This window comes from Medicago sativa, chromosome 8 (genome assembly GCF_051527215.1).
Source record: "Medicago sativa cultivar Bolivia chromosome 8, Bolivia_mono, whole genome shotgun sequence".
Classification (NCBI taxonomy): domain Eukaryota; kingdom Viridiplantae; phylum Streptophyta; class Magnoliopsida; order Fabales; family Fabaceae; genus Medicago; species Medicago sativa.
The window spans coordinates 20,640,274-20,664,775 of NC_140756.1; the positions used below are offsets into that span (position 1 = coordinate 20,640,274).

General features: G+C 32.8%; 2 protein-coding genes across 2 annotated transcripts; both read left to right on the top strand.

The window, feature by feature from the left end:
* Positions 1-2,832: 2,832 nt before the first annotated feature.
* On the top strand, positions 2,833-4,133 carry LOC146897707 (uncharacterized). Its single transcript, XM_085733105.1, has 3 exons — positions 2,833-3,063; positions 3,263-3,318; positions 3,486-4,133. Exons 1-3 carry the CDS (start codon positions 2,890-2,892, stop codon positions 4,009-4,011), a joined length of 756 nt encoding a protein of 251 aa, XP_085589231.1. The 5' UTR covers positions 2,833-2,889; the 3' UTR covers positions 4,012-4,133.
* Positions 4,134-11,599: 7,466 nt separating this feature from the next.
* On the top strand, positions 11,600-13,078 carry LOC146897708 (uncharacterized). Its single transcript, XM_085737635.1, has 3 exons — positions 11,600-11,903; positions 12,118-12,176; positions 12,316-13,078. Exons 1-3 carry the CDS (start codon positions 11,730-11,732, stop codon positions 12,845-12,847), a joined length of 765 nt encoding a protein of 254 aa, XP_085593761.1. The 5' UTR covers positions 11,600-11,729; the 3' UTR covers positions 12,848-13,078.
* Positions 13,079-24,502: the final 11,424 nt, after the last annotated feature.

Here is a 24,502-nt window from a genome sequence, read left to right on the forward strand (position 1 = left end):
ACATGTGAAACATAAACAATGTAGTACAAATATCCATAAGTTATATTAAAATATTCAAACACAATTTCAGAACAAAAATTGTTCAAATGTTACATTTACAACATAAAACTATTAGGTAGCCGTAGCACCTCTACTACCCCTATCACCCCCAACGACGATAAATCTGCCCTCCATGAACCCCTTGTAGAATTGTAACCAACTCTCACAAGCTGCACTCCCCTGGTCCACTACAACACCACCTATGATGCCTAAGACATGGCCTCTGATGCACCCTAACCGTCTGGTCATGTCTACCCAATGTTGGTCTCCCTGCTCCTCGGCAACAATCTCATCAAGGGCCTCTTGCTCAGATGGCCTCTGGATATGAACATCCTCTGGTGGAGTTATGATGTATGGATGTGAAATGGAAGAAAACCACCTCATGTTTACAGTTGTTGTCTCTAGACCGGTTGGAGCAAGCATGCCCAAATCCTGTACTCTCAGCACATAATCAATACACTAAATGTAGCGGTGACTGATCTCCTGATCGGTCGTTTGGGGACTTGCACTGTCATGTAGATTCTTATGGATGGTTTGGACATAATCAAATTGGTGGAACACCATCTCCGACAAATATCAGAGCCTACAAGGTTCGTATTTGAGTCATCTAGAGTAAAGACTTATTCGCTCGAACGAACATGTCTTGTAGTGGCCCTGATACGAGTTCATGAGAACATAGCTAAAATCCATTTAATCCAGATGAGCTTGTGTGGGATCTGTGACAACTTGATCCTTCAAGAAATTTAACATCATGGCATGTGGGTGTCGATTCTTCCTGTATCCACCCCCAATAATATGTAGCCTCGACTTCCTAAAAATGCTGGAATATCCAAGCCTGCATGAACATCAACATAGCACTATCAGTATAAACAACATGATTAACATGTAAATGAATAACCAACTCATTATTGTTTATACTTGTAATAAGGTCAAGTATTCATCCATCTATGAAGTCTTATAATGGAATCAATTGTTGAGCTCCATTTACATGTGAAAAAAGTGCCAAATTGGATCAATTGTTGAGCTCCCCTTATACATGCATCAAACCCTTCATGTGCCAAAAAAAAAACATGAAAAAAGTGTTAAATTTAATTTTGACTCAAGAGGGGTACAAAACATGTATACGTCGTTCGAATTTTAAAATCTGAAGTACTTGTTTTTTTTCTTCAGATTTTATAACTGAATTGTTGAAAAAAATAGTTAGTCACGATTTAATCGTGGTGAAAACGACCGTGACTAAATTTGTACTATCTGAAAATGGCAAGAAATCCCGATTCAAATTTTAAAATCTGATGACTTTTTTAGTATTTTAGTGGGTGCACGAGAAGCATGTAAAATTGGAAAAGAAATTTCGTTACACGCGAAGGTCATATTTCATTCAATATTAGAGTCTTATCACAACTCGCACATGCTTAGAAGTAATATTTAAAATATGATTCAGCCTTGGGCATGTAGCATCATTAAAACTATTAGGGAGAGCTTGCCGCCCAATTGGATCCCACAATGTTCGAGTGATTAGTCTCAGCAGTTGCGCGCAGAGGATACTCGATTTAAATAAAAAAGTGACACAACTAATCTTAGATAAATTTGATACTATATTACAATTTGGATTGATTTGAACTTAACTTCTAGAAAATTGATTTATACGGTATGGATTACCTCCATTTTAAGTCACATATTCAAGTGTAATTTTTCATTCTCCCTAGAAAAACTTTCTAGCTCCTTGTTGTTTACACAATTTTTTTTTCCTTATTCTGGGGTTTGAACCCCGGACCTTGCATGTATTATGCATTGTCTATATCAAATGAGCGAAGAACATACCTCCTTTGATCACTATTAAAAATGAAAAATCTTTTTTTAAGTTTATTGAATAACTGATTTATGTGATCAATATGATAGACTAGATACATTAGTTAATCAATAAATTTTTTAAAAAATAAATTGCTTATAATAATGATAAGATAATATAATATAGACTTTAAGATATATACTAGACAGCGTCAACACGTCATAGTAAAAAGGCATTGTCACAAACATAAATAGTTGTATTAAAGTTTATAAAAGAAAAGAAAAGATTTTTTTAAAAGGAAAAGAAAAGATTATAAAAAACCAACCTTGAATAAAAAAATTCAATATTTTACAAGGCATGTGAAAAAGGAACGTACATTATTCAAGAAGGAAGATTAGATAATTTACTATTAGATTAGTTTTTATATTGATCCTCCTATTTTTACCATTTTACGGAATTGACTCCTTAATTTTAAAACTTATCGGTTTGAATCACTCGATCAACTTTATTTTTTAGCGAACCACTCCATTAGCTATTTGATTTTGATATGCTGATGTTACGAATTATAAATGAACTTTTATGATAATTTTTTTACTTTTTTTTTTTTACAGTTTCACTGAAGTTGATTATTTTCTCATTTTCAAATCATACGACGCATCATCAAGTTTTTTATGAACGACAAACTCTCCTTAAAAATTTAAACAATGGTGCGTCTAAGATTAGATTCGAAACATGATATTAGGATGGAAGATATTTATATCATATCATCTAAGCGCAATTTTTATTTCAAAATAGATAATCAACATTGCAATTAAAACTTTAATATTGTATTGCCTATTCTTTTCGGATGGGAAGATTTTCAAGGGTAAAAAGGAGAGATAGAAAAGAAAGTATAAAATAAGGTTCATTCATGTGCTTTCAATTATCGTACTCTTTTTATTGTTTACCCACACCTACCCCCACCACAAACTAGTGTTTGTTTTTTTCACTCTAACAAAAAAAAGGTCGGGTATATATAGTGCCTTACCCTTGCAAGGGTACACAGAAGAAAGTGAAAGTAGATGAGGATTCGGAAAAACACAGAGCTTTCCCCTCTTCTATTCACTTGTTCATCTTCACTTCTACAAAATGGTTCATTTCCAGTTGAAATTTTTCAAACCCATGTTTGTCAACTTAACCAATCTCCATGGGATGTGATCCCCTTTGCCTCCAACAACTCCTCCTCAATTCACCAGGTTCCAAACTTCTTCTTCTCTTGTCATATCTATTAGGGTTTTTTCATATGCTTTATTAGGGTTCTTAATATTCTTTATATCACTAAATTATTTTCATCATTTCAACTTCTTATGCCCTTTTTGCTTCAAAATAGGTTAATGGGTATCTATGTTCTCTCTCATTTCTCACTATTTTCGATTTTATTTTTGCTTCACTTAGTTCCAAGAGCAAGATATTTTCACAAATGGGGATTCCTTTGGAGCTCTTGATGAAAGGTAAACATAAATCTAAATCCCAATTCGTTATCTTTTTTACTTAACTTGCAAAACCCATTAGGGTTTTTTTTTCTACTTTTTTTTTTTTCAATTATATAAATTATCAATACGAAAATCTTTGTGTTTGAATGAATTTTTGTTTGGTTGATATTGATGAAAAAATATAGTGTGGATTCGATGATGGAAACTGAAGTTGTTGATGCTGATAACAACAAACCTGCGATTGAAAATTATGAAATGGTGTTTGATGATAATAAGGTGGTTGATAATAATGGTGGCAGCAACAAAGGTTTGAAGAGAAACTTGAATGGGGGCAGCGGCATTGAGGCTCCGCGGCGTGGTAGAGGCCGACCGAAGAAGTCAATGAGTTCGGCTTCCGGTTCGAATAATAATGAATTCTATTATTATTCTGGGTTTGGTCCATCGCGGCGGAAACAACGAAAGGGTGATAGTAAAAGTGAAGGTGAAGATAACAAGAGTGTTGTGGAATTAGGTTCTACTAGTAGTGATAATGTTAAGGTTAATGTTGGTGATAATAATTTTGTTGCTAGTGTTGATGCTAATGTTGTCCCTTGTTCGAAGGGATTGGATTATGTTGAAGATTATGAGGATGATTATGATGATTCTGGTGATGATAATGGGAGGAGAACAAGGAAGCCAGTGAAAGAAAGGTCACTAAAATCGTTAATGTGAGAAGGGATATTTATATAGATAGGGTTGGGGTTCAATTCAATGTTGTATTGTTAATTTTTTTTTGGTGAATTTCATTGTTGTATTGTTTGTTCTTATGGTGGTTGTTGTTTTAATTTTGGTGATATTTAGGGGTGGATTATGAATATTTTGGGTATGATGGTATGCTAATTTAAAGGAGTATTATTGTTATTATTTGACTGATTTAAAAAAGTATTAAAAATGAGTTTATGAGATTAAAATGCTTTTTTTGTCAAAAAAAAAAAGAGAGAGAGATTAAAATAGATAATTTAGTTTTGGGCTTTTTAATATATACAATTTTAATGATTTGCTACCCGCACCCCCTTGCAAAAGACATTCCTTTCTTTTTCAAACCACCATTCTCTGTCTCTCTGAACCAACCTGATGCCACTCACAATCGCCGTCAAAGAAACACAAACTTATAGAAACATGACATATTTTCTATTCTATTTAATGTTTAAGTAAATATTCTAGAGTATTTTCTAGTCTTCTAGTGTATTTTCTCCACTACATGATAAACTTCTAGCCTTATAGTGTTTAAGTTAATCTTGAACTTCGGTATATTTCGACCCAAAAAAAAAAACTTCGGTATATTTAATGTTCTTCTCCATAAAACCGAGTTAGATATCATCATCATAAGAAAATTATTTATAAATTTAACCTCATTTTTAAAAAAAAAAAAAAATAGTATCAAACCAAAGGAAAGATTAATCCGGATGACCAATCACATTGTCATTAGAGAAGCTTCAACCGAAGCCAGAACAAAATGTTGTATTGATTGGTCCAACAGAAAAATTGTTGGCACTTGGAGGATTCGAACGCGGAAATTATGGAACATCACAAACCTAAAATATTATAGACCAATCCCTGAGGGTTATAAAATATTATTTAAAATTGTAATCTAATAAAATAGAAATCTAAATTAAAAAAAAATAGAATTTGATATTCTCCATGTCCTATAATAATTGACCTATTTGGAAAAGAAAATGAAAAAAATTCCTAAAGCAATTTTCACATTTAATTATCAACTTTTCAAGATGATATTAATTACTCATTTTGTTTCATAATAATGTCACATTTAAAATATAATAAAAATCATCCCAAAATATTAACCTGCACAACAAAGTTATCCAACAAAGAAACGCACTCGAAAACCTCCTCATCCCCCCTGTAACACCCTGTTTTCCCAACGTAAAAATTTCTTAAATATAAATCAGAGTTTAACAACTTTAAACGTAATGCTACACTTCTTAAAAACTCATAAACTGAATAAATAACAATTTATTCTTCAAATCATTGAACATAAGTAATTCAAAACTTTGCAGCGGAAAATAGTTCAACAATAAGAAAAGTCTTTGGCACGCAGGCCTTATTATAAAAGTCTCATAAATCACAGTCATCAGTGTTCATCAAAGCTTCATAAAACAATACGCAAAGGAATAGAAAACAGTTCATAAATCCCATCCCGTTACGTATCAGAGCACCTAGACACTTGAGCCAACCAACCTACAAGCCATCAGTACCTGCAGTTACCCATACGAAGGGCAACATTTCCAGCAGAAGGGGTGAGATTTCTCAAACAATAGTATTAAGGTCATAAATCATAAATTACATTTAACAACTTTAAACTTCATTAACTAGCATCATTAATCTCCTACATTAGTCTTATACTTCATCTTATATCACCTTAATCATATCATCATATATCATCATATAACATCAGTTACTAGTCATAAACATCATCATACATCATCAAATAATAATCACACACATCATCACATATCGTCAAATATTAATCATAAACATCATAGCATTATCAAACATGGCATTATCATAACAACTTCATAACCAAATTCATGGTCAGCCTCATAATCAATCATCAACATCAACTTCGTATTCAACTTATAAATCAATCTTAACAACTCAACATCTTAACCTCTTAACAACTCGACATCTTAACCTCTTAACAACTCGACTCGACTATGCAACTTCTACTTCTCAAATCATCTTAGACAACTTCAACAACAACGTAGACAACTTCAACAACAATTTAGACAACTTCAACATGCATGTGGTACCACCAGGGCATTAAGCCCCCTTCGCTAAGGTCATATTTGGACCTGCCGGGCATTAAGCCCCCATCGCTAAGGTCATAAAGGACCTGTCAGGCATTAAGCCCCCATCGCTAAGGTCATAAAGGACCTGTCAGGCATTAAGCCCCCATCGCTAAGATCATAAAGGACCTGTCAGGCATTAAGCCTCCAACGCTAACTATGCAACAACACAACTCTAAATGCAACTTGGACAACAACGTGAACATCTTATACAATTCCATTAAATTGGACAACTTCTTAAATCATGACAACTTAGACCGACACTTACAACTTTAATAAGATCAATAGCAACATATGCAACACATATTAATTCATAGCATATCAACATCATAATATAACACATCTCTAAATCATTAATCTTCAAATAGCACATCTTTAAATCACACATTTTCAAATAACACATCTTTATATAATACATCTTTAAATCACACATTTTCAAATAACATATTAATACACATCTCTAAATCATTCATCTTTGCTCATCATATAATATCTCATCAATTCTGTTCACTATAACAATTATCTCCATAAATTCATTTTAAAAATATAGTATATTATTTTGAACTAAATTAGTAGTGAATCCTCAATCAACATATAAATATACTACTGGTTAATCATTCTTCTTTCTGGCCGTAAAAGGTAAAATAAATAGAAGATGCCCAACTTGAATTCTCTTTTTATCTATATTATGATTGTGAATTATGTAGCTTAGACCCTGTTTACATGGTATATGAGGAAACTATGAGCATCGTTGTCTTTAGATTAAGCCTTAAACATAATTAGTTTTCTAGTTCCAACAAGTTATCGAAATATTGGTTTGTGTGGGGCACTAAAAACTTATTCATGTGTATATGTTCATATAAGCAAATAGGTTACTATACTTCTACCAAATATATATTAATATATTTTGCTAATATACAAAATACTAATTGATTCCCAGAGGTTCAGAACGAACAGGTTAGCTATCGCGTATGTATATATTAGTAAATTTCTACTTACCCATATTATAGATAACTCTTGCTTTTATATATATCAACACATAACATCATCATATATTACTTGATTTCGACGTGAAAACATGACAGCTCAAAACTAAAGTCAAAATATAATTACAGAATACATAAGGACATGAATTTAGCAAAAGAATCATCAAAAGAATTAAGAAAACAACTAAAAATTAACAATCCTTCACTACCCATATGTTCATGCAACCCTATAATGAATAGAGACTCCCCCTTACAAACTCATCCTAAAGCATGTTAGATGCAATCTAATGATTCACAGACCTAATATTAGTGAAAGATAGTCTCACCCTTACCTTAGATTGTTTTTCTGAAATCAAAAGCAGCGTTCTTCGTTCCTAGGGTTTTCTCTCTCTGAGTTCTCCTCTTTCTTCTCTTCTCTCTTGTTCTCCTCCTTTCCAAAAAGCGGTTTAACGTAAAACTCTTTCTAACCTAAGCTTCCTTATTTATAATACCAAATACTCTTCCTAAACCTATTTAGGCCCAATAACTTATTCTTCTTTCTATTCTAACCCCCTTCTTATTTCTCTTACACCTCAAAACTACTCTATTCCTCATAATCTTATTTATTTCTAAATTAAATATATCTCTCACAAATAACAAATATATTTCTACACTAAATAAAAAATATATTTCTAACAAATAACAAATATATTATTCTATTAAATACCAACATATAACATAACAAAATATCACTCATCAAAATAAATCGACTAAATCATAAAAAGACATCTAATCTCAAATTTACCTCCAAATATACTTATTCTAATAATTCTCATATTCTAATAAATAATAGAATAATGCCACATAATAAAATACTAACACCTCATATAAATAAATAAATCACATAAATAGACTCTAACTTAATAAAAATAATTAAATAAAAAGGAGGGCGTTACACCCCCAACCCGTGGCCCTCAACCCCTCAACCTAACCTCCTATACTCAACTACATAAATACTACTATCAACACATAAATAGAAAAGGTGACTATATTTAAAACATAAAAGACTTTCTTCGAACCACGGGTTATGCTATAAGGAAGTATTTTCTCCGTCACAAACTTTACGAAACAAACCCTCATAAAACAACCCTTCACCTCTCACTTTTGCACTCTCCCTAACACCACATAACTGGTAATAAATAGTATATCACGTAATTAAAGTTTGTTTAGAATTTAAAAACACTATGTCAAATACAATTGGCAATCTTTGTGGGCAGCCTTGATGTGGTTGGAAAAAAAGAATCAACCTTATCGAACCACCTTTACATTTAAATGCAATGCAATTTACTTTTCTTTAAATTTCTGTGTTTGAGCTTTTAAGTCTTTTTACTTGCATTTTTCTTTATTTCTTTCCGTCGAAAGACATTTACTTTCATACAAAAAGATTGTTGTATTCATAAAACAACTTATGAATATGATGAACACTCATGCATTTTCTGGAAAAAGATTGCACAACATGTCATAGGATTTATGGTTTGATCCTGCTTGTAATAATCAAAATTAGTCATGTGGTTTACCAAAAACACTGGTAAACACTTATATAAGTTAATTTTGCTTTGGTAAAAAAAACAAAAGAACTCCACTTGCAAAATAAAAAAGGGAGAATCAAAATTACAATGATCATGTTAAATTGTGTCTTTGGAATATTAGTTAGGAAAACAAAAAATGTAAGCTTGATATTGAAAATAACATTTTCTACATTTTTAAATATTTGATTACATTTCTTAAAAAAAAAATTTGATTACACAAATTTTATCGTTAACTAATGTCCATGAACACTAGTTAACGTTTTCTAAATTACAATTTAGCGAAATTATTAATGTTTTTTTATTTCATGGAGATCAAAATTGCTCTTCAATTTTTATCATCATGGCAACCATTCATCCTCTTAGGCTCCAAATGGGACCCAATCAAATACAAATGGTCCCACTGATTAAATATTGTTACGCGGGCCAGCCATGTTGGCTATTCTTATAGCAAGCAGGAATGGAATATTAGTGTGTTTCAATCCACGCGCCTAAATTTATTACTACAAGAATATAATTAAACAAAAATAAAACCGAAGAAAAAAAAGTTGAAGGCTAAAATATGATTTTGATCTCTGCAAATATGCCTCGTTTTGATTTTAGTCTCTGTAATTTTTTTTGTTGTTTTTGTTCCTGCAAAATATTTTGTTTTTGAAAATAGTCCCTGGAGAGACTATTTTCAAAAACAAAATATCCAGGGACTATTTTCAAAAACAAAATATTTGCATGGTCCTTTTTAAAAATCAAAAGATTTTGCAGGGACTATTTTTCTAATAAATGGGTTCAGTCATCATGTGTCACGTGTGCAAATCATCACAAAAGTGGGGCCAATGATCAAAACCAAAACGAAACATATTTGCAGGGAACAAAAACAAAAACAAAAAATTACAGGGACTAAAACCAAAACGAGACATATTTGCAGGGACGAAAACCGTATTTTAACCAACGTAAAAAATGTATTTTTTAGTGGGAAAAACGGTTGTGAGTTAACGTTATGATTTGGATAGGATGGCAAAATATATATTTTTTTTATAAGTATGGCAAAATATTATTTACTAGATATAGTATTTCTAAATATAATTTCTAGTTGATGAAAATATTATCATTAAATATAAGTACATTTTCAAATTACTACATACTTCCTTCGTATCATTTATACATAAATATTTAATTTTTAGATTTATTATAAATGATGTATTTGGTCTATATTATATTCCAAATACATAGGATATTCAACGAACCTTAAAAAACAGAATGTATTTATAAATGTGACCGAAAAGAGTATATTTCTTCTACCGTTAATTAATACTAGCAAGATTTTCAAATATGAAAAGTCAAGAATAAAGTTCCTTAAAAAAAATCAAGAATAATTATATACTCCATGCGTTTATAAATATATATCGCAATCAACCATTTCACACATGTTATTAATACAAAAGTAATCAACCATTTCATTGAGACAAATCAAACATCTTTTTTGTTAACATTTGTCTTTATATATTAGTAAAAAAAATATGGTCAAAGTATGTTTTGTTAATAGAGCAAATGATAAAATTACGACATGTATGCGCATAAACAGTGGCGGAGCCAAAAAAAAAACTCGGGTGGGTCAGTAAAATTGAAATGACGGAGTTTGACTAAAAAGTTAGGGTGGATACTTAAATAACTAGGTATTTAATAATTACTATAAATTATGAAACTTTTTTTGTACATTACGACTGTTAACTGAGAGAATTTTTCAGTTAACATGACAATATGCCAAGTATAAGCATCACAAAAATCACGTATGCCACTTATGAAACCGTGGAAAACTATAAACGTTGAAAAATTGTTCAAAGGCTCGCAAAATAGATCTATAATTGATTAATTTAAATTTTTCGGGTGGGCCAATACACCACTTTGCGGAAATTTGGATCAACAGAAATCTAAAACCGACACAAAATTGTATAAAATCTTACAAAGTAGACCTATAATCGTTAATTTTTTAATTTTTTCTGGTGGGTCATGGCCCACCCTATCCCATGAAGGGCTCCGCCACTGCATATAAAAAAGATCTTAAAATGAACACATTAACCACACAACCAACTTGTCTTTGCAATATGAATGGACCGAGGTTTAAACTCTAAATTCTCCACATATTTACGTGAATTTATAGTCATTAAACTACTTGACTAAAACAAAACAAAACAAAAAGCACACATTCACAAAAACAAAACAAAAAAAACTACACTCCCAATTTTTTTTAATAACATTAATGATAAAAGAAAAAGCATTTTTTTTTTGGTACAGAAGAAAAAGCATTCTTGATAAAAGTAAAATAGGAACACATTAATTACAATATCAACTTTTCATAATAAAAGTAAAATATGTCAATTGTACTTAGATATGGATGAAGTATCATTCAGGAGAACTCAAATTTGTTTATGATGAAAACAATTCAGAATAAGTTTTAACTTACCTTTCGATTAAATTATTATAATTTCCTCTAAAAATCGGAGGGTTGACACAAAAAGTTATATAGAGGAGGTACTTAAATAAAACAAGTCAATCTTCAATAAAATATTCAGATACAAAAATTGTTATGACAAAAATACCCTTCATTGATATCTTTAGATGGGAACAAAATCAAGTAAAATGGTTCACTTCATGTTGAACGGAATCTAGCATCGATGCTTTGGGTGGATACACTGTGAGCTTGTCACGACGTGATCCTTTCCTTGTTTTTTCTTTGTAAAAACTAACAGCATCCGTTTTGGACAATCATGACCCTACAGTATTCGAAGATATGTCGAAGCAGCCATACATTGAGTAAATCATGAATAAACCTAAGGGTAAAATAGTCCAATTAAACAAAACCCTGATTTTTATTATTTATCATCCAGGTCTGTGTTTGTGTAAGAGAAAAATCAAAGAAAATAAAAAGAAAAGAAAGAGATAGAGTAAGTAAGTGAGATCTGTGAAAACCATGTGACAGTATAAAACCCATTTTTCATTCACTAAAAATTACAACATTTTTCATTCATAGATTTTTTCATATGAGGATTCGTAAAAACGCTAAACTTTCCCCTCTTCTATTCACTTGTTCATCTTCATTGCTACAAAATGTTTCATTTTCACCTCAAAATCTTCAAACACACATTTGTCAGCTTAACCAATCTCCATGGGATGTGATCCCCTTTGTCTCCAACAGCTCCTCCTCGATTCACCAGGTTCTTCCAAACTTCTTCCTCTCTTCTTATATCTATTAGGGTTTTTTCATATGCTTTATTAGGGTTCTTAATATATTCTTTATATTACTGAATTATTTTCATCTTTTCAACTTATTATTCCCTTTATTCTTCAAATTAGGTTAATGGGTATCTATTTTCTCTCTCATTTCTCACTATTTTCGATTATTTTTTTGCTTTGCTTTGCTTCACCTAGTTCGAAGATGAAGAAGATGGTTTCAAAAATGGGGATTCCTTTGGAGCTTTTGATGAAAGGTAAACATAAATCTAAATCCTTTGCAAAACCCATTAGGGTTTTTATCTATTTTTCTCTCTTTCAATTGTATGAAATTTTCCAAACGAAAAGCTGAGTTTGAATGAATGTTTATTTGGTTTATAATGATGAAAAAAATAGTGTGGCTTCGATGATGGAAACTGAAGTTGTTGATGTTGATAACAAACCTGGGATTGAAAATTTTGATATGATAATGTTTGACGATAATAAGAAGGTGGTTGATAATAATGGTGGCAGCAACAAAGGTTTGAAGAGAAACTCGAATGGGGGCAGCGGCATTGAGGCTCCGCGACGTTGTAGAGGCCGACCGAAGAAGTCATTGGTGGGTTCGGCTTCGGGTTCAAATAATAATGAATTCTATTATTATTCTGGGTTTGGTCCGTCGCGGCGGAAACAACGAAAGGGTGATAGTAAAAGTGAAGGTGAAGATAACAAGAGTGTTGTGGAATTAGGTTCTACTAGTAGTGATAATGTTAAGGTTAATGTTGGTGATAATAATTTTGTTGCTAGTGTTGATGCTAATGTTGTCCCTTGTTCGAAGGGATTGGATTATGTTGAAGATTATGAGGATGATTATGATGATTCTGGTGATGATAATGGGAGGAGAACAAGGAAGCCAGTGAAAGAAAGGTCCCTAAAATCTTTAATGTGAGAAGGGATATTTATATAGGGTTGGGGTTCAATCCAATGTTGTATTGTTTTTTTGGTGAATTTCAATGTTGTATTGTTGTTCTTATTGTTGTTGTGTTGTTTTAATTCTGGTGATATTTAGGGTGGATTATGAATATCTTTTAGTGTGATATTCTAATTTAAAGAAGTATTATGGTTATTATTTGACCGATTTAAAGAAGTATTTGGTGATCTTTAGGGTGGATTGTGAATATTTTTTAGTATGATATTCTTAGTTTTGGGCTTTTTAATATGCATGCATATGCTGTTTTGATGGTTCGCTATCCGCACCCCCTTTTCTCTCTCTGCTAATCACCATCTGGTCTTCACACACAAAGATCATCTGGTCATTTTTCCACAAAGATCGCTTGGAAACACAAACCTATAGAATAACCTGAGATATTTTCTATCTCTCTCTCTATTTAATGTTTAAGTAAATCTTCTGGTGTCTTTAATAAAAAGTAAATCTTCTAGTGTATTTTCTCCACTCCATGATAAACTTCTAGCCTTATAGTGTTTAAAACTTAAAATTGTGATGTAATGAAATAGAAATCTAAATAAAAAGATATAATTTCATATTCTCTCTGTACCATAATAATTGTCATATTTAATTGTCATATTTAATTTTCATTTTTTTTTTGTCAAGTAGTCTAATGGTTAAAAATTCATTTTTTTTTTAAGGTGAATAAGTAGGTGTCCGGAGTTCGAACTTTGACTCCTACATATATTATGCAATGCCATGCCAACACAGCTAAGCTTACAGGACAATTTTCAACTTTTCAAGGTGATATATTAATCACTCATTTGGTCCAAAATAATTGTCACTTTTGAAAAGAGAGTTCGTCCCACAACAATTGTCATTTTTAAGGAAAAAAATGAAATGATAACATGACACAAAAAAATCATACACTAATACGACACCGTATTTCATACTGTATTTTTTCCTTTTTCTCTTTCTTTCTTTTCCCCTTCTATTTCCTCTTGTTTGCGTGTGCGCGTGCTCACACACATACACACACTATCCCTTACACTCCGATCGTCGCTCTTCGCTTCTTCCCCAGACACCTTCCCTTCCACCTCGCTGCAACCTTCGTTTCTCTCTTACACAATCATGCGCTCTATCCCTCACAGTTTTCCTTCGTTTCTCTCAGATGTTTAAATTGTTCAGATCTTAAGGGATTTGGCCGAAAATAGAAATGTTGGCGCGCAGGTGAAGCTCACTCACATGGTAGTTGGTGGTGGTTGTTTTGGGAAGAAGAAGGATGGGTGAAAATGGAAGAAGAAGAGGATGAAGGGATGGTGGTGAGGAGGATGGTGGTTGAGATCTAATGAGTGATGGAGAGAACGCAGAAGATGAGAATAAGAGGTGTGAGTATTTTACAAAACTCCCCTACTTTCTGGGTGAAATGTTCATACTACCCATGGTGTTGTATTTGTGTCAAATTAAAAGCAATAGATTAAAAATGAAAAGTCCCAATCGAGCACAAGGCATGCCTAAAACGGAACCAATACAAAGTTACAAGAGACACGCAAAAATTCCAAAAGCAAAAACAAATCACAACATTACCTGGTGGCATAAACAATATAAGCTGACATATTAAACCACCACAAATGGAAATCAAAAAAATAATTTGGTTTGTGTGACTTCAATTACCACAAAAGAAAATTTTTTAACACGGTCAAGATTTAAAGCTTTGTTGCAAAAAATCCAGGAAATTAATCGCATTCCTTCCACATGACCCCGATATACGTCAACCAAATCACATGAAAACAAAGCATGTTGTCTTTCCAAAACAAATGTGAACCATTAGATTGCAAGTCATGCATGCAAATATTAGACGTCTTCACACTAGACATCCTAACCAACGTAGAACATAGAATCAAATGCTACCAAAAAAATCATAGTACAAAAAGAGATGATTAATGAATTCATCCTTTCCACAACCTCCTGGGCACAACAGAGAGCCTAAAGGAACCACTCCATGATGCACTAGATCGTCTTTTATCAAAATCCTCTAGTTTAGAGTTCTCCACGCCAATAAGGAGACTTTTAAAGCCACAACTTCATTCCAAATAAAGTATGAATAAGAGTCACCACTATTCTGATCATAATAAGTGAGAATATGATAAACTTCTTTTACCGAATAATCTTCTTATTGATCAAATTTTCAAATCCACATGTCTTCAACATTAACATGCTCGACAAAGTTCTCCAACAAAAGAAACACACTCAGCGACCTGCTCATCTTCCCAAGTAAAGAGCATCCTCTTCCACTACCACCCTTGACCCTCAACCCCCCGATCTAACCTCCTATTCTTAGCTACAAAAATACTAGTATCAACACATAAATAAATAAATTAAAAGCGACTAAATTTAGACTGTAAAAGACCTCATTCTAACCATGAATCATTCAAAAATGAAGTATTTTCATAATCATGAACTCTACGAAACGAAACCTCCTTAAAACACCCTTCATCTCTCACGCGTACACTCTCCCTAACACCACATAAGTCCTTCCTCCACCTAGACACCTTACCACCTCATCCTCTAATACGACCACCCTCAAACCCATACTTGACAACCAACACTTTGTACCATTTTCTCAACAACGCCAAATTTAAATTCACTAATCATCAATCCTCCAACCTCCATATAGAAACAAATCTAATCTCAATAAATGTAGTGAATTTTTCAAATTCCCTCACTCCCACCCCACAAAAAAGATCTAGAAAGGATTCAATCAAAGAAATGATACCTATAGAAGTCATGAAGAAAGAACTAAAATAAACCATAAGCGTAGGCAATACATATTTGATGAGAACAAGTCGACCACCCATGAACAATTTTTACTCTTCCAACCAGATTGTCTTTTACCGATACTAGCAATCAATGGATGCCAAAAAGATAATCGTTGAAGATTCCCACTAATAGGAAGACTCAACTAAACAAAAGAAATTATATCGATCTTAGAGTTCAAAACCACAATTGTTTTTACCAACCAAGACTCCTTCATGTTGATTCTTACTAACACACTCTTGTGGAAATTCACTTAGACATGATATCAATTTGAACTAAATCAGTCTGGCCAAACTATTGTCACCCACAATTAATGTATCATTAGCAAATTAGAGATGAGAATACAGATGGAAGAATCCACACCCACATCATAACTTGAGAAGAGACCCACTTCCACATAAGAGTTTAACATCCCGTTCAAACCTTCAACAACATTGAGAAACAAAAAGGCCAATAGGGGTCACCTTGGCGCAGACCCCTTCATAATACTTTATAATTGACCGACACCAGCTACAAGTAAAGCCCAATTTCATCATATATTTCAAGTACTCCCACTCAATGGAATCATACACCTTTTCAAAATTGACTGTGAACAAGATTATTAGCTCCTTTTTTTGCTTCTTGGCATTATCCAAGAACTCATTTGCAATTGCAATACCATCCCAAATCTGACGACCTTTAACAAATGTTGATTTATATATGACTTGAACATGTGTTTTTAAGTGGAGATAATATTTACCTTACAAGTCGGTTTTGTAAGGGATAAATTAGACCAATTCAAATTCTAACGATGATATGAGAGTCTATCTATGATCCATTGGACCATGTACTATATAGTTACCACTATCGGGCCACTCTCGGGTAACACTCTTGATGACTAATCCTAAACATGTGAAGGGCATGTTAGAAGCCTCACATTAACGAGATATAGCGTGCACATGTGTTTATAAATGAGAGCAATCTTCAGTTCACCTAACAAATTTCCGCTTGTGTATGTTCAACTAATACATACCATCTATATTTTGTCTATCTTAACAAAATTTATTGAAAGTGAATTTGATTGAGAGAGAGGAAGAGGTAAGAGAACCAGACCATGTACAAAACTGAAGTGTGTATAAGATGATGAGTGCAGTTTATTTTTGTTATAAAATAGGATGATAAAGAAGTATATATGCAATTTGAAGCACGTAGAAGTTCTTGTTTGCGAGCCATATATATACTTGATACTTTATCTGTTTAATTTAACCTAATGGGAGTTACTGATGCATACACATGCCTGTGAATTTTGAATATGAATAGGTGACTTCTTCCTTTTTAACCTAAATGAATTATAGAAGAGGTTCAACTTCAACACTATAAATGTGGATTTGAAATGCATATATACTATAGTTTGGCTAATTATTGTTTAGGTAAAGAAACAGGGTTTCTTCTCTGTTTTTTTTTTAGTGATACTGTTGTGCAGAAAACAAGAAAACTGTTCAGCTCTCAGCACTATTTCTTGGATCTGAAGAAGTTAGTGGAAACATATAACAATCATGAACAATCCAACAAACCAGTTTACCAGTATAGTTTAATTTCAATTTCACACTTCCTATGCTGCTAAGCATGAACAGAAGAAAAAAAAACACATAAAGAAGGTTCTTCTATAGTTTAACCCTAAACCTAGCTAGCAAATATATAGATGCAAATCAGACATTATAGGTAGTACACATGAGTTATATTGTATACTGTTATTCATTCTACATCTGTTTTTGATTTATGAGATATTGAGCTAATCTGTATAAACTCATACAAAACTTTTCATTTTTTATATTAATTCACTTTCCAAATGGGTGCAAAAGTAGCAGGGATATGGCAGATAACACTGATTTTTCTTTGACTGATACTCACATGTGCTTAGCCAGGGCCCCTTATCTCTTCTTATGTGACATATTCTCTCTAGCAAGACCTTCTTCTTCTCTTACACTTCTATGCTTTCCATGTTTTTATCATATTTCAAGAATTTGATTAATATTTTACCATTCTAAGAAACAAATTTGACATTTAATCATTTCAATAATTTGTGGTTTTAGGCACTTATTGTATCTTATGATCAATTTATTAAAATCACAATAGTTCTGCAAATTCCACTGTCATTACAAACATACACTTGTGTGTTTGTATGATGATAGATGATATATGTAAAGAATTATATATAGATATATCACATGTAACAAGTGAGTGCTGTGTTTGATAATCCTTGTTTGCATGCCAGAGTTTCTATGATTCAGAGAGAGACCCGCTCACTCTTCCCTTATGGCTATGCTATCTTACTTGTCTGACTGAGACCAATGAGTCAGTGATTTCTAAGACCAAAGTACATGACTCAATATGACAGACTGATTACTGAGATTTCTTTTTTATCCACTAAAGTGTAGCTAGCTAACTTGTATTGTATCAATGTTGGTCAAATAAAGAACCATAAAATCATTGCTTTGGAGAATGTAGATAGAGTCCTTTGGTCATTTGGGTGTCTTTCTTTTGATCAGCAAAGATAAAAATATATATTGATAATGGGTAGAGTACAACTAGTACATAACCAAAAAAGGTACACAGTGCAAGTCGTACTAAACCCACAAACCAAATAGACAAAAACATAAAAGAGTCAAGTAGCCTAAAAAATCATACACTTTCAGGGTTTGACAAACGACTAACTAATGAGACACAGAGGGCCCGGCTTTTTTCCTATAAACCATGGACAAGAAATATGTTTTATCGCATCAACAACCATGTCAACCTTTGAATTCGCCCCGAAGAAAACTATGTCGTTCTGGACCTTCCAAATAGCCCACATTGTTGTGTGTCATACCAAGAGCAAGCCTTTTTTACTTTATTTTGGTACCTATATATGATTAAAAAAAACAACTTTCCAAAAGTAAAAAAATATGCCCCGTCATTACCATAGACATTCCTAGTCATTGGGAGACCGTGGTTCATACTTCCTTCGCAAACACACATTTAACAAATAAGTGGTCCTTCGGTTTCCTTCTCACTCGAACACCAACTACACCTAGGTTTTATTCCCACCGCAAACACCCTACGCCTCAACAAATTTTTCCTTAGTTGGTATTTGGTAACCGGTGTAAAATCATTTTCCATGAAAATACCATGATGATCTTTGACAAAGCTAAGCTTTCCCAAGCCCAAACTAGTACTTTCATCCTTTCAGTCCCCAAAAAAGTAAGAGAGTTGACATGGTTTCATATTAAACCTGGTTTTTGTTGAAGCTGACTCGTTGACTTCTCCAGTATGTGTAGTGTAATACTACTATGGTGGACATTTCATATTAAAATGGGTCTTTGTCATAATAGTTACATTAAAGTATATATATTTTTAAAATAATTATTAGTGTCGTATCTGTGTCTCTTCATGTAAATTAAAACAGGCCCAATTTTTCTCTTAAAAGAAGCAAAATATTATAAAAAAAATCAATATTGAATAAATAATTTTTAAAACATTTAGTAGTTTACAAAAGCTTGTGAAAAATGTATATGATCAATTGATCATATATGATGAGGACCATAGTACATTATTAAAGAAGGAGGATTAGATAATTTAGTGTTTTGCTGGCTATTATTTTTGGCCGAGAAGATTTTGAGGGGTGAAAAGGAGTGGTGGAAAAGAAAGTATAAAATAAGATTTATGTGCTTTCAATTATCTTAATCTTTTTAGTGTTTACCCACACCACTATACTGCCACAAATTGGCTGCAACTCCTTTCATCCATGTATGTCCCACAAATTAGTGTTTACACTTGCAATGGCTCGGATCACACAGCTTACATACACATAATCAAAATTCTACTTCAGAGTCAGAGACACAGAAGAACATATAATTGTCAATTATCCCTTCTTCATTCTTCGTTAGATTTGACAATTTTCTACTCCCTCCGTCCTAATCAATTATCTTGGTTTTATTTTGTAAGGGACTAAATTGAGTCTTCTTTTTTGTCGAGGACTAATTTGAGTTCTGCATGTTTTGTCAGGGACTAAAATGAGTTTTTACTCTTTTTATTAATATTACTTTCATCACTCCAATGCAATATTTTATGTTTCACATTTATGATAATGATGAATACATCAATACTTAATAATGACACACGACTGACGAGAGCAGGGGAGTGGTCGCCAGTGCACAAGGCATGACAATGAACGACTCTCGACAGCTGCTAGAGGAACCGAATCACATCGGAATGAGAGGGATCATGAGGCCGTGTAGGTATGGGACTACATGGTTGAAGGAAGACTTATAATAATTGTTTGGTACTCCCTATATCAACAAAATGCATCTTCTTTTCGGTAGCTCATTCCATAAGAACTCCACAGTTAAGCGTGCTTGACTTGGAGCAATTTTGGGATGGGTGACCTACCGGGAAGTTTCCCGGTAACCGTGCGAGTGAGGACAAAACACGCTGAAAAGACTCGCTAAAAAGACTCGTGTTGGTTTGTGGAGTCAGTCGACAATCCTGAAAGCAGTCTGGGGAAGTTTCCCGGTAACCGTGCGAGTGAGGACAAAACACGCTGAAAAAGACTCGCTGAAAAGACTCGTGTTGGTTTGTGGAGTCAGTCGACAATCCTGAAAGCAGTCTGGGATGTTACAATGGTATCAGAACAATAACTCTCTTCTCTTAATTTAGGATGGATGAAGTTACCTCGTCATGGTGTTTACCATTATTCATATGTTTTTTTTTTTTTTTTAAAATAGAATGTTTTTTTTTTAAAAAAAAGAATTACTATGAACCACATACATCATTAAATGAATGAACCAGTGAATTTTGCTTATATTTTGTAACGGAGGGAGTATGCATATGCCAAAAGGTAATTAAATGTAACTGACTAGCGGCCTATTATTAAAAAAAAAGTAAATAAAAAACAATAATAAATGGCTAATGGCCAAATTGAATTAATTATGATTTGACTTTGGTCGTTTCAAATTTCAATGGTGGTAAATATTTGATGGACCATTGTACCAAAAAAAAAATTGATGGGCCATTTTGATAGGTGAAATACAATTGATTGGTGCTTCATCCGGTCATCATTATAAAAAAAAATATGTGTTCTTTATCTGTTGAATGGTGTGTTTGTTTTATAATATAGTTCAGATACTTCAATTATTCAATGAATCTGAAAATGGAATATGTGCTTATAATCGGATGGACTATTTGAAAAATCAACTGAAACTCTAACGATGACAGATGTTTGCCTTTTACAAGTATAAGCTTGCAACAATTATGTTCGTGCTCAAAATGAGTCTTTGAATGATTTTGTTCCCGCTAGTGAACTTATTATCAAACTTAGTATGCAGAGTGTCAAGTACAAAGTATTTTGGGGTGAAAAGTGGATGGTTAGGATTTTGCCAGAGGCCTCCTTTTCATAGGAAATGATTAGGGGTTTCTCGCATAGGTTTAACAGTTATCCCCTGTAATCATGGTAGGATACTTGTTCCCTAAGTATATGATAATTAGGATATATTGAGTAATTAGTTCCTTTCTTGTCCCTCAAACCTCGCCCCCCGCTGATGGAGACTTAAATCACAACCATGTGGCTTAAATGTTTGTCTTGTGGGCTTTCCCGCTCCCTCAAATCGGGTAGTTAACTGCAGTTGACATATGAAAGAAAGCTAAAATACACCTAGAAAAGACAATAATGTACTCCTTCGGCAGTTAACTGCCGCCGGACAGGAATTCCTCGACAGTTAGATGTCGTTGGATCCATCAGTAGTTAACTGTCGATGTGCTCAATTATGTAGACAACAGGTTCTGCAATATGGCTTTCAAGTCATTTCGTTCTATTAATTACCTGTAATTCAACTACATCAATTCCAGAGGCAATACAACTCATACACCATTTATAATCAGTAATAAACAAGAACAATACATAATCTTTTACAATTGCCAAAATTAAATCAATCCGACATTTCGTTAAAATTACATGAATGTTTGAAATTAAACGACACATTACATATCATTACATAAAATCTCTACTGACATTCTACGCACACGCAGATGGAACGAACACAAAGATCTAATTCGACCATATTTCTAAACATAAATTCTACGTCGCTATCGTCACGAATAAGCCAAGTCACATAGGTCGCGCGTTTTCCACATGTCTTCATCTTTATCTGCTCCCATGTCTATGCAAGACATCTGAGCAAATATGTGACGTGTATACTGATTTTCACCAAGATATTCAAAATATTTGTTAAGTTTTGCTCTTCAAATTTAACAAAATGTTTTCTGGAAGCAGCAAACTCTTGGTCAAGTCACATACAAGCTTCTTGCCATCCTCCTTTAATCTACCCACAAGCATGTGTCCTTCTAAACTTGGATCCATCTTATGATTGTGAACTCCATTAAGAATGTTCAATCTCCAATCATTTGTTTGCATACTAAGATATTCACGAACCATGAACATACACCCACATTTTCTTGAGACCGTTGCCTCATGCTTCAATATTTTTTTGGCCACTTTGTGATCACCACTTCTTTCACACACTAGTTGCAACATTGGATTGATCAAATTGGATATACGTATAACAGTTGTAAATCCCGCACATTTAACTTCTTCGAAAAAAAATTAGTTGTGTCAACTTCGTTGGCATCAAGTGGGACGACACCGAAGTTAACATATAATGAAGCTTCAACATGGACAAAAGCTTCTTTAATATTTGGTTTGGCTTCAACCTTAGACGGTTTGACATCTCTGAAATTATCGACAAAATAGGTTTTGTCTCTACTGGATCATCATCCACGTTCTCAACCATAACAAAAATAAACAACATATAAGAATGAATAAACACCTCACTAATGCAAAAACATTAATTGCATAATGGATTAAAAATAAAAAACCAAAAATAGGATGTAGCATGCCATTTTTGAACCATCACATCGGTAGTTAACTGCCAATGTCTCCATACTTTGGCACTTAAGTGTCGATACGTGCATGTCAGGCATTTTGCGAAAACTGAAAGTAAAATACACAAAAATAAACGGATTAAAACAACCAATACCTGTTTTTTACGTCAAAAGTGTGTTGAAACTTCCTAAGATTGATGCTCCAACGATTTTGGACAAAGGTTGTTGAAAGAAAAATTTGATTTGGGGGGTATAGATTGAAGAGGGGAAGAAAAGTTGATGAAATAGTGAGTAGGGGAGTAGCTTGCTGTAGTCAGCTAATATTACAACATATCGACAGTTAACTGCTGAGGAATTCAAAACCGACGACAGTTAACTGTCGAGGGCCATTTAGGTCATTTTGTGGTGCGTTTTAGCTTTTTGACAAGTGTGAACAACAAATTTCCTTCCATTTTCATCCTTTTTGGATCCAAACGGAACCCAATTAAGTACAAATGGGCTATTCTACTTTTACGTGGGTCAGTCTTGTGAGCCACTCTTACCGCATGCACAGATAGGATTTAGCGCACCCCAAACCACGCGCCTTCATTTGTTTTTTTGGTTATACGAGGCGCCTCCATTTAATTTACTACAAAGAATAAAATTAAACAAAAGATAAAATGAAGAAAAAAGGAAAAAAAAATGTTGTGAATACTCCCTCTAGTCTCAAACTCTCAATCATAATTATCCTCGTGAGCTTATCTCAATTGATATGGACAATGCATAATATATGCAAGGTCCGGGGTTCAAACCCCGACCACCACCAAGAAAACTCTCAATCATAAATAAAAAAAATATTTTTAAATTCACTTAATAACTAATACATCCAGTTTGTAATATAGATAAAATATATGAGTTATTCAATAAATCTAAAAAGTAAAATGTTGTTTATAATTGATTGAAACAAAGGGAGTAGGTTTTAGAAATTGGATACGATGGCATAATATTACTCCATTTGTTCCTCAAAATAAACACCCATTGATAACAACAAAAATTTGGCACAAATCGAGTATGCTCTACACGCAACTGCAGAGACTAATCTTTAAGCGGAGTATGAATGCAATAGGTGGTGAAGATTTTCCTCAAAAGATTTAACATTCTCAGAGATGAACTCGTACCCAAGACGTCTAGTTAAGTTGAAAAAAATTTAATCTCATCTAAATGTTATTGTGTTATCGACAACAAAACTGTCATTAAATATAAGTATAAGCATATTTTCAGATAAACCATTAATAAATACTATTAAATGTCTTTCAAATATGAAAAGTCAATATTAATTATATATTACCTATATAAAAAAAATAAAATGAATATATTAAATATTAAATATACTACCAACTTTTTTTATAAATGTAAAATATGAATAAATTAATTACACTATCAACTTTATAAAAGTAAATACTTCCTTCGGTTATAATTATAAGCAAAAAACACTTTTTAATTTCGTTGAATAACTGATTTATCTAGTCTATAATATATATTAGAAACATAAATTATTTAATATATTTTTGAAAAGTAAATCATTATTTTTTTAAAAGCAAAAGTAATTTTTTATTTATAATAACCGGAGGAGCATGTCATATGTGCTTATATTTAAGGATGGTAGAAGTACTTACCTAAACAAAATTGTTATGACAAAAATACCCTCCATAGATGGGAACAAAATCAAGTAAAATTGTTCAATTGGAGTTGAACCGAATCTAGCATCGATGCTTTGGGTGGATTACACTGTAGGCTTGTCACGACGTGATCATTTCCTTTTCTTCTAAAAATCACTTTTGGACAACCAAGAGCTTATAGTGTGTGACGTGTTGTAGATATATGAGAAAAATCAAATAAAATAAATTGACCAAAAAAATTAAAGAAAAGAAAAGATAGAGACTGAGGTAATGAAATCTATCAAAAACA

Bases quoted from the DNA above. Each gene is read 5' to 3' on its own strand.
- LOC146897708 (XM_085737635.1), top strand. From the start codon at position 11,730: ATGAGGATTCGTAAAAACGCTAAACTTTCCCCTCTTCTATTCACTTGT. The intron at 11,904-12,117 runs GTTCTTCCAAAC...TGCTTCACCTAG, and splicing joins GCTCCTCCTCGATTCACCAG to TTCGAAGATGAAGAAGATGG. The intron at 12,177-12,315 runs GTAAACATAAAT...TGAAAAAAATAG, and splicing joins TTTGGAGCTTTTGATGAAAG to TGTGGCTTCGATGATGGAAA.
- LOC146897707 (XM_085733105.1), top strand. From the start codon at position 2,890: ATGAGGATTCGGAAAAACACAGAGCTTTCCCCTCTTCTATTCACTTGT. The intron at 3,064-3,262 runs GTTCCAAACTTC...TGCTTCACTTAG, and splicing joins ACTCCTCCTCAATTCACCAG to TTCCAAGAGCAAGATATTTT. The intron at 3,319-3,485 runs GTAAACATAAAT...GAAAAAATATAG, and splicing joins TTTGGAGCTCTTGATGAAAG to TGTGGATTCGATGATGGAAA.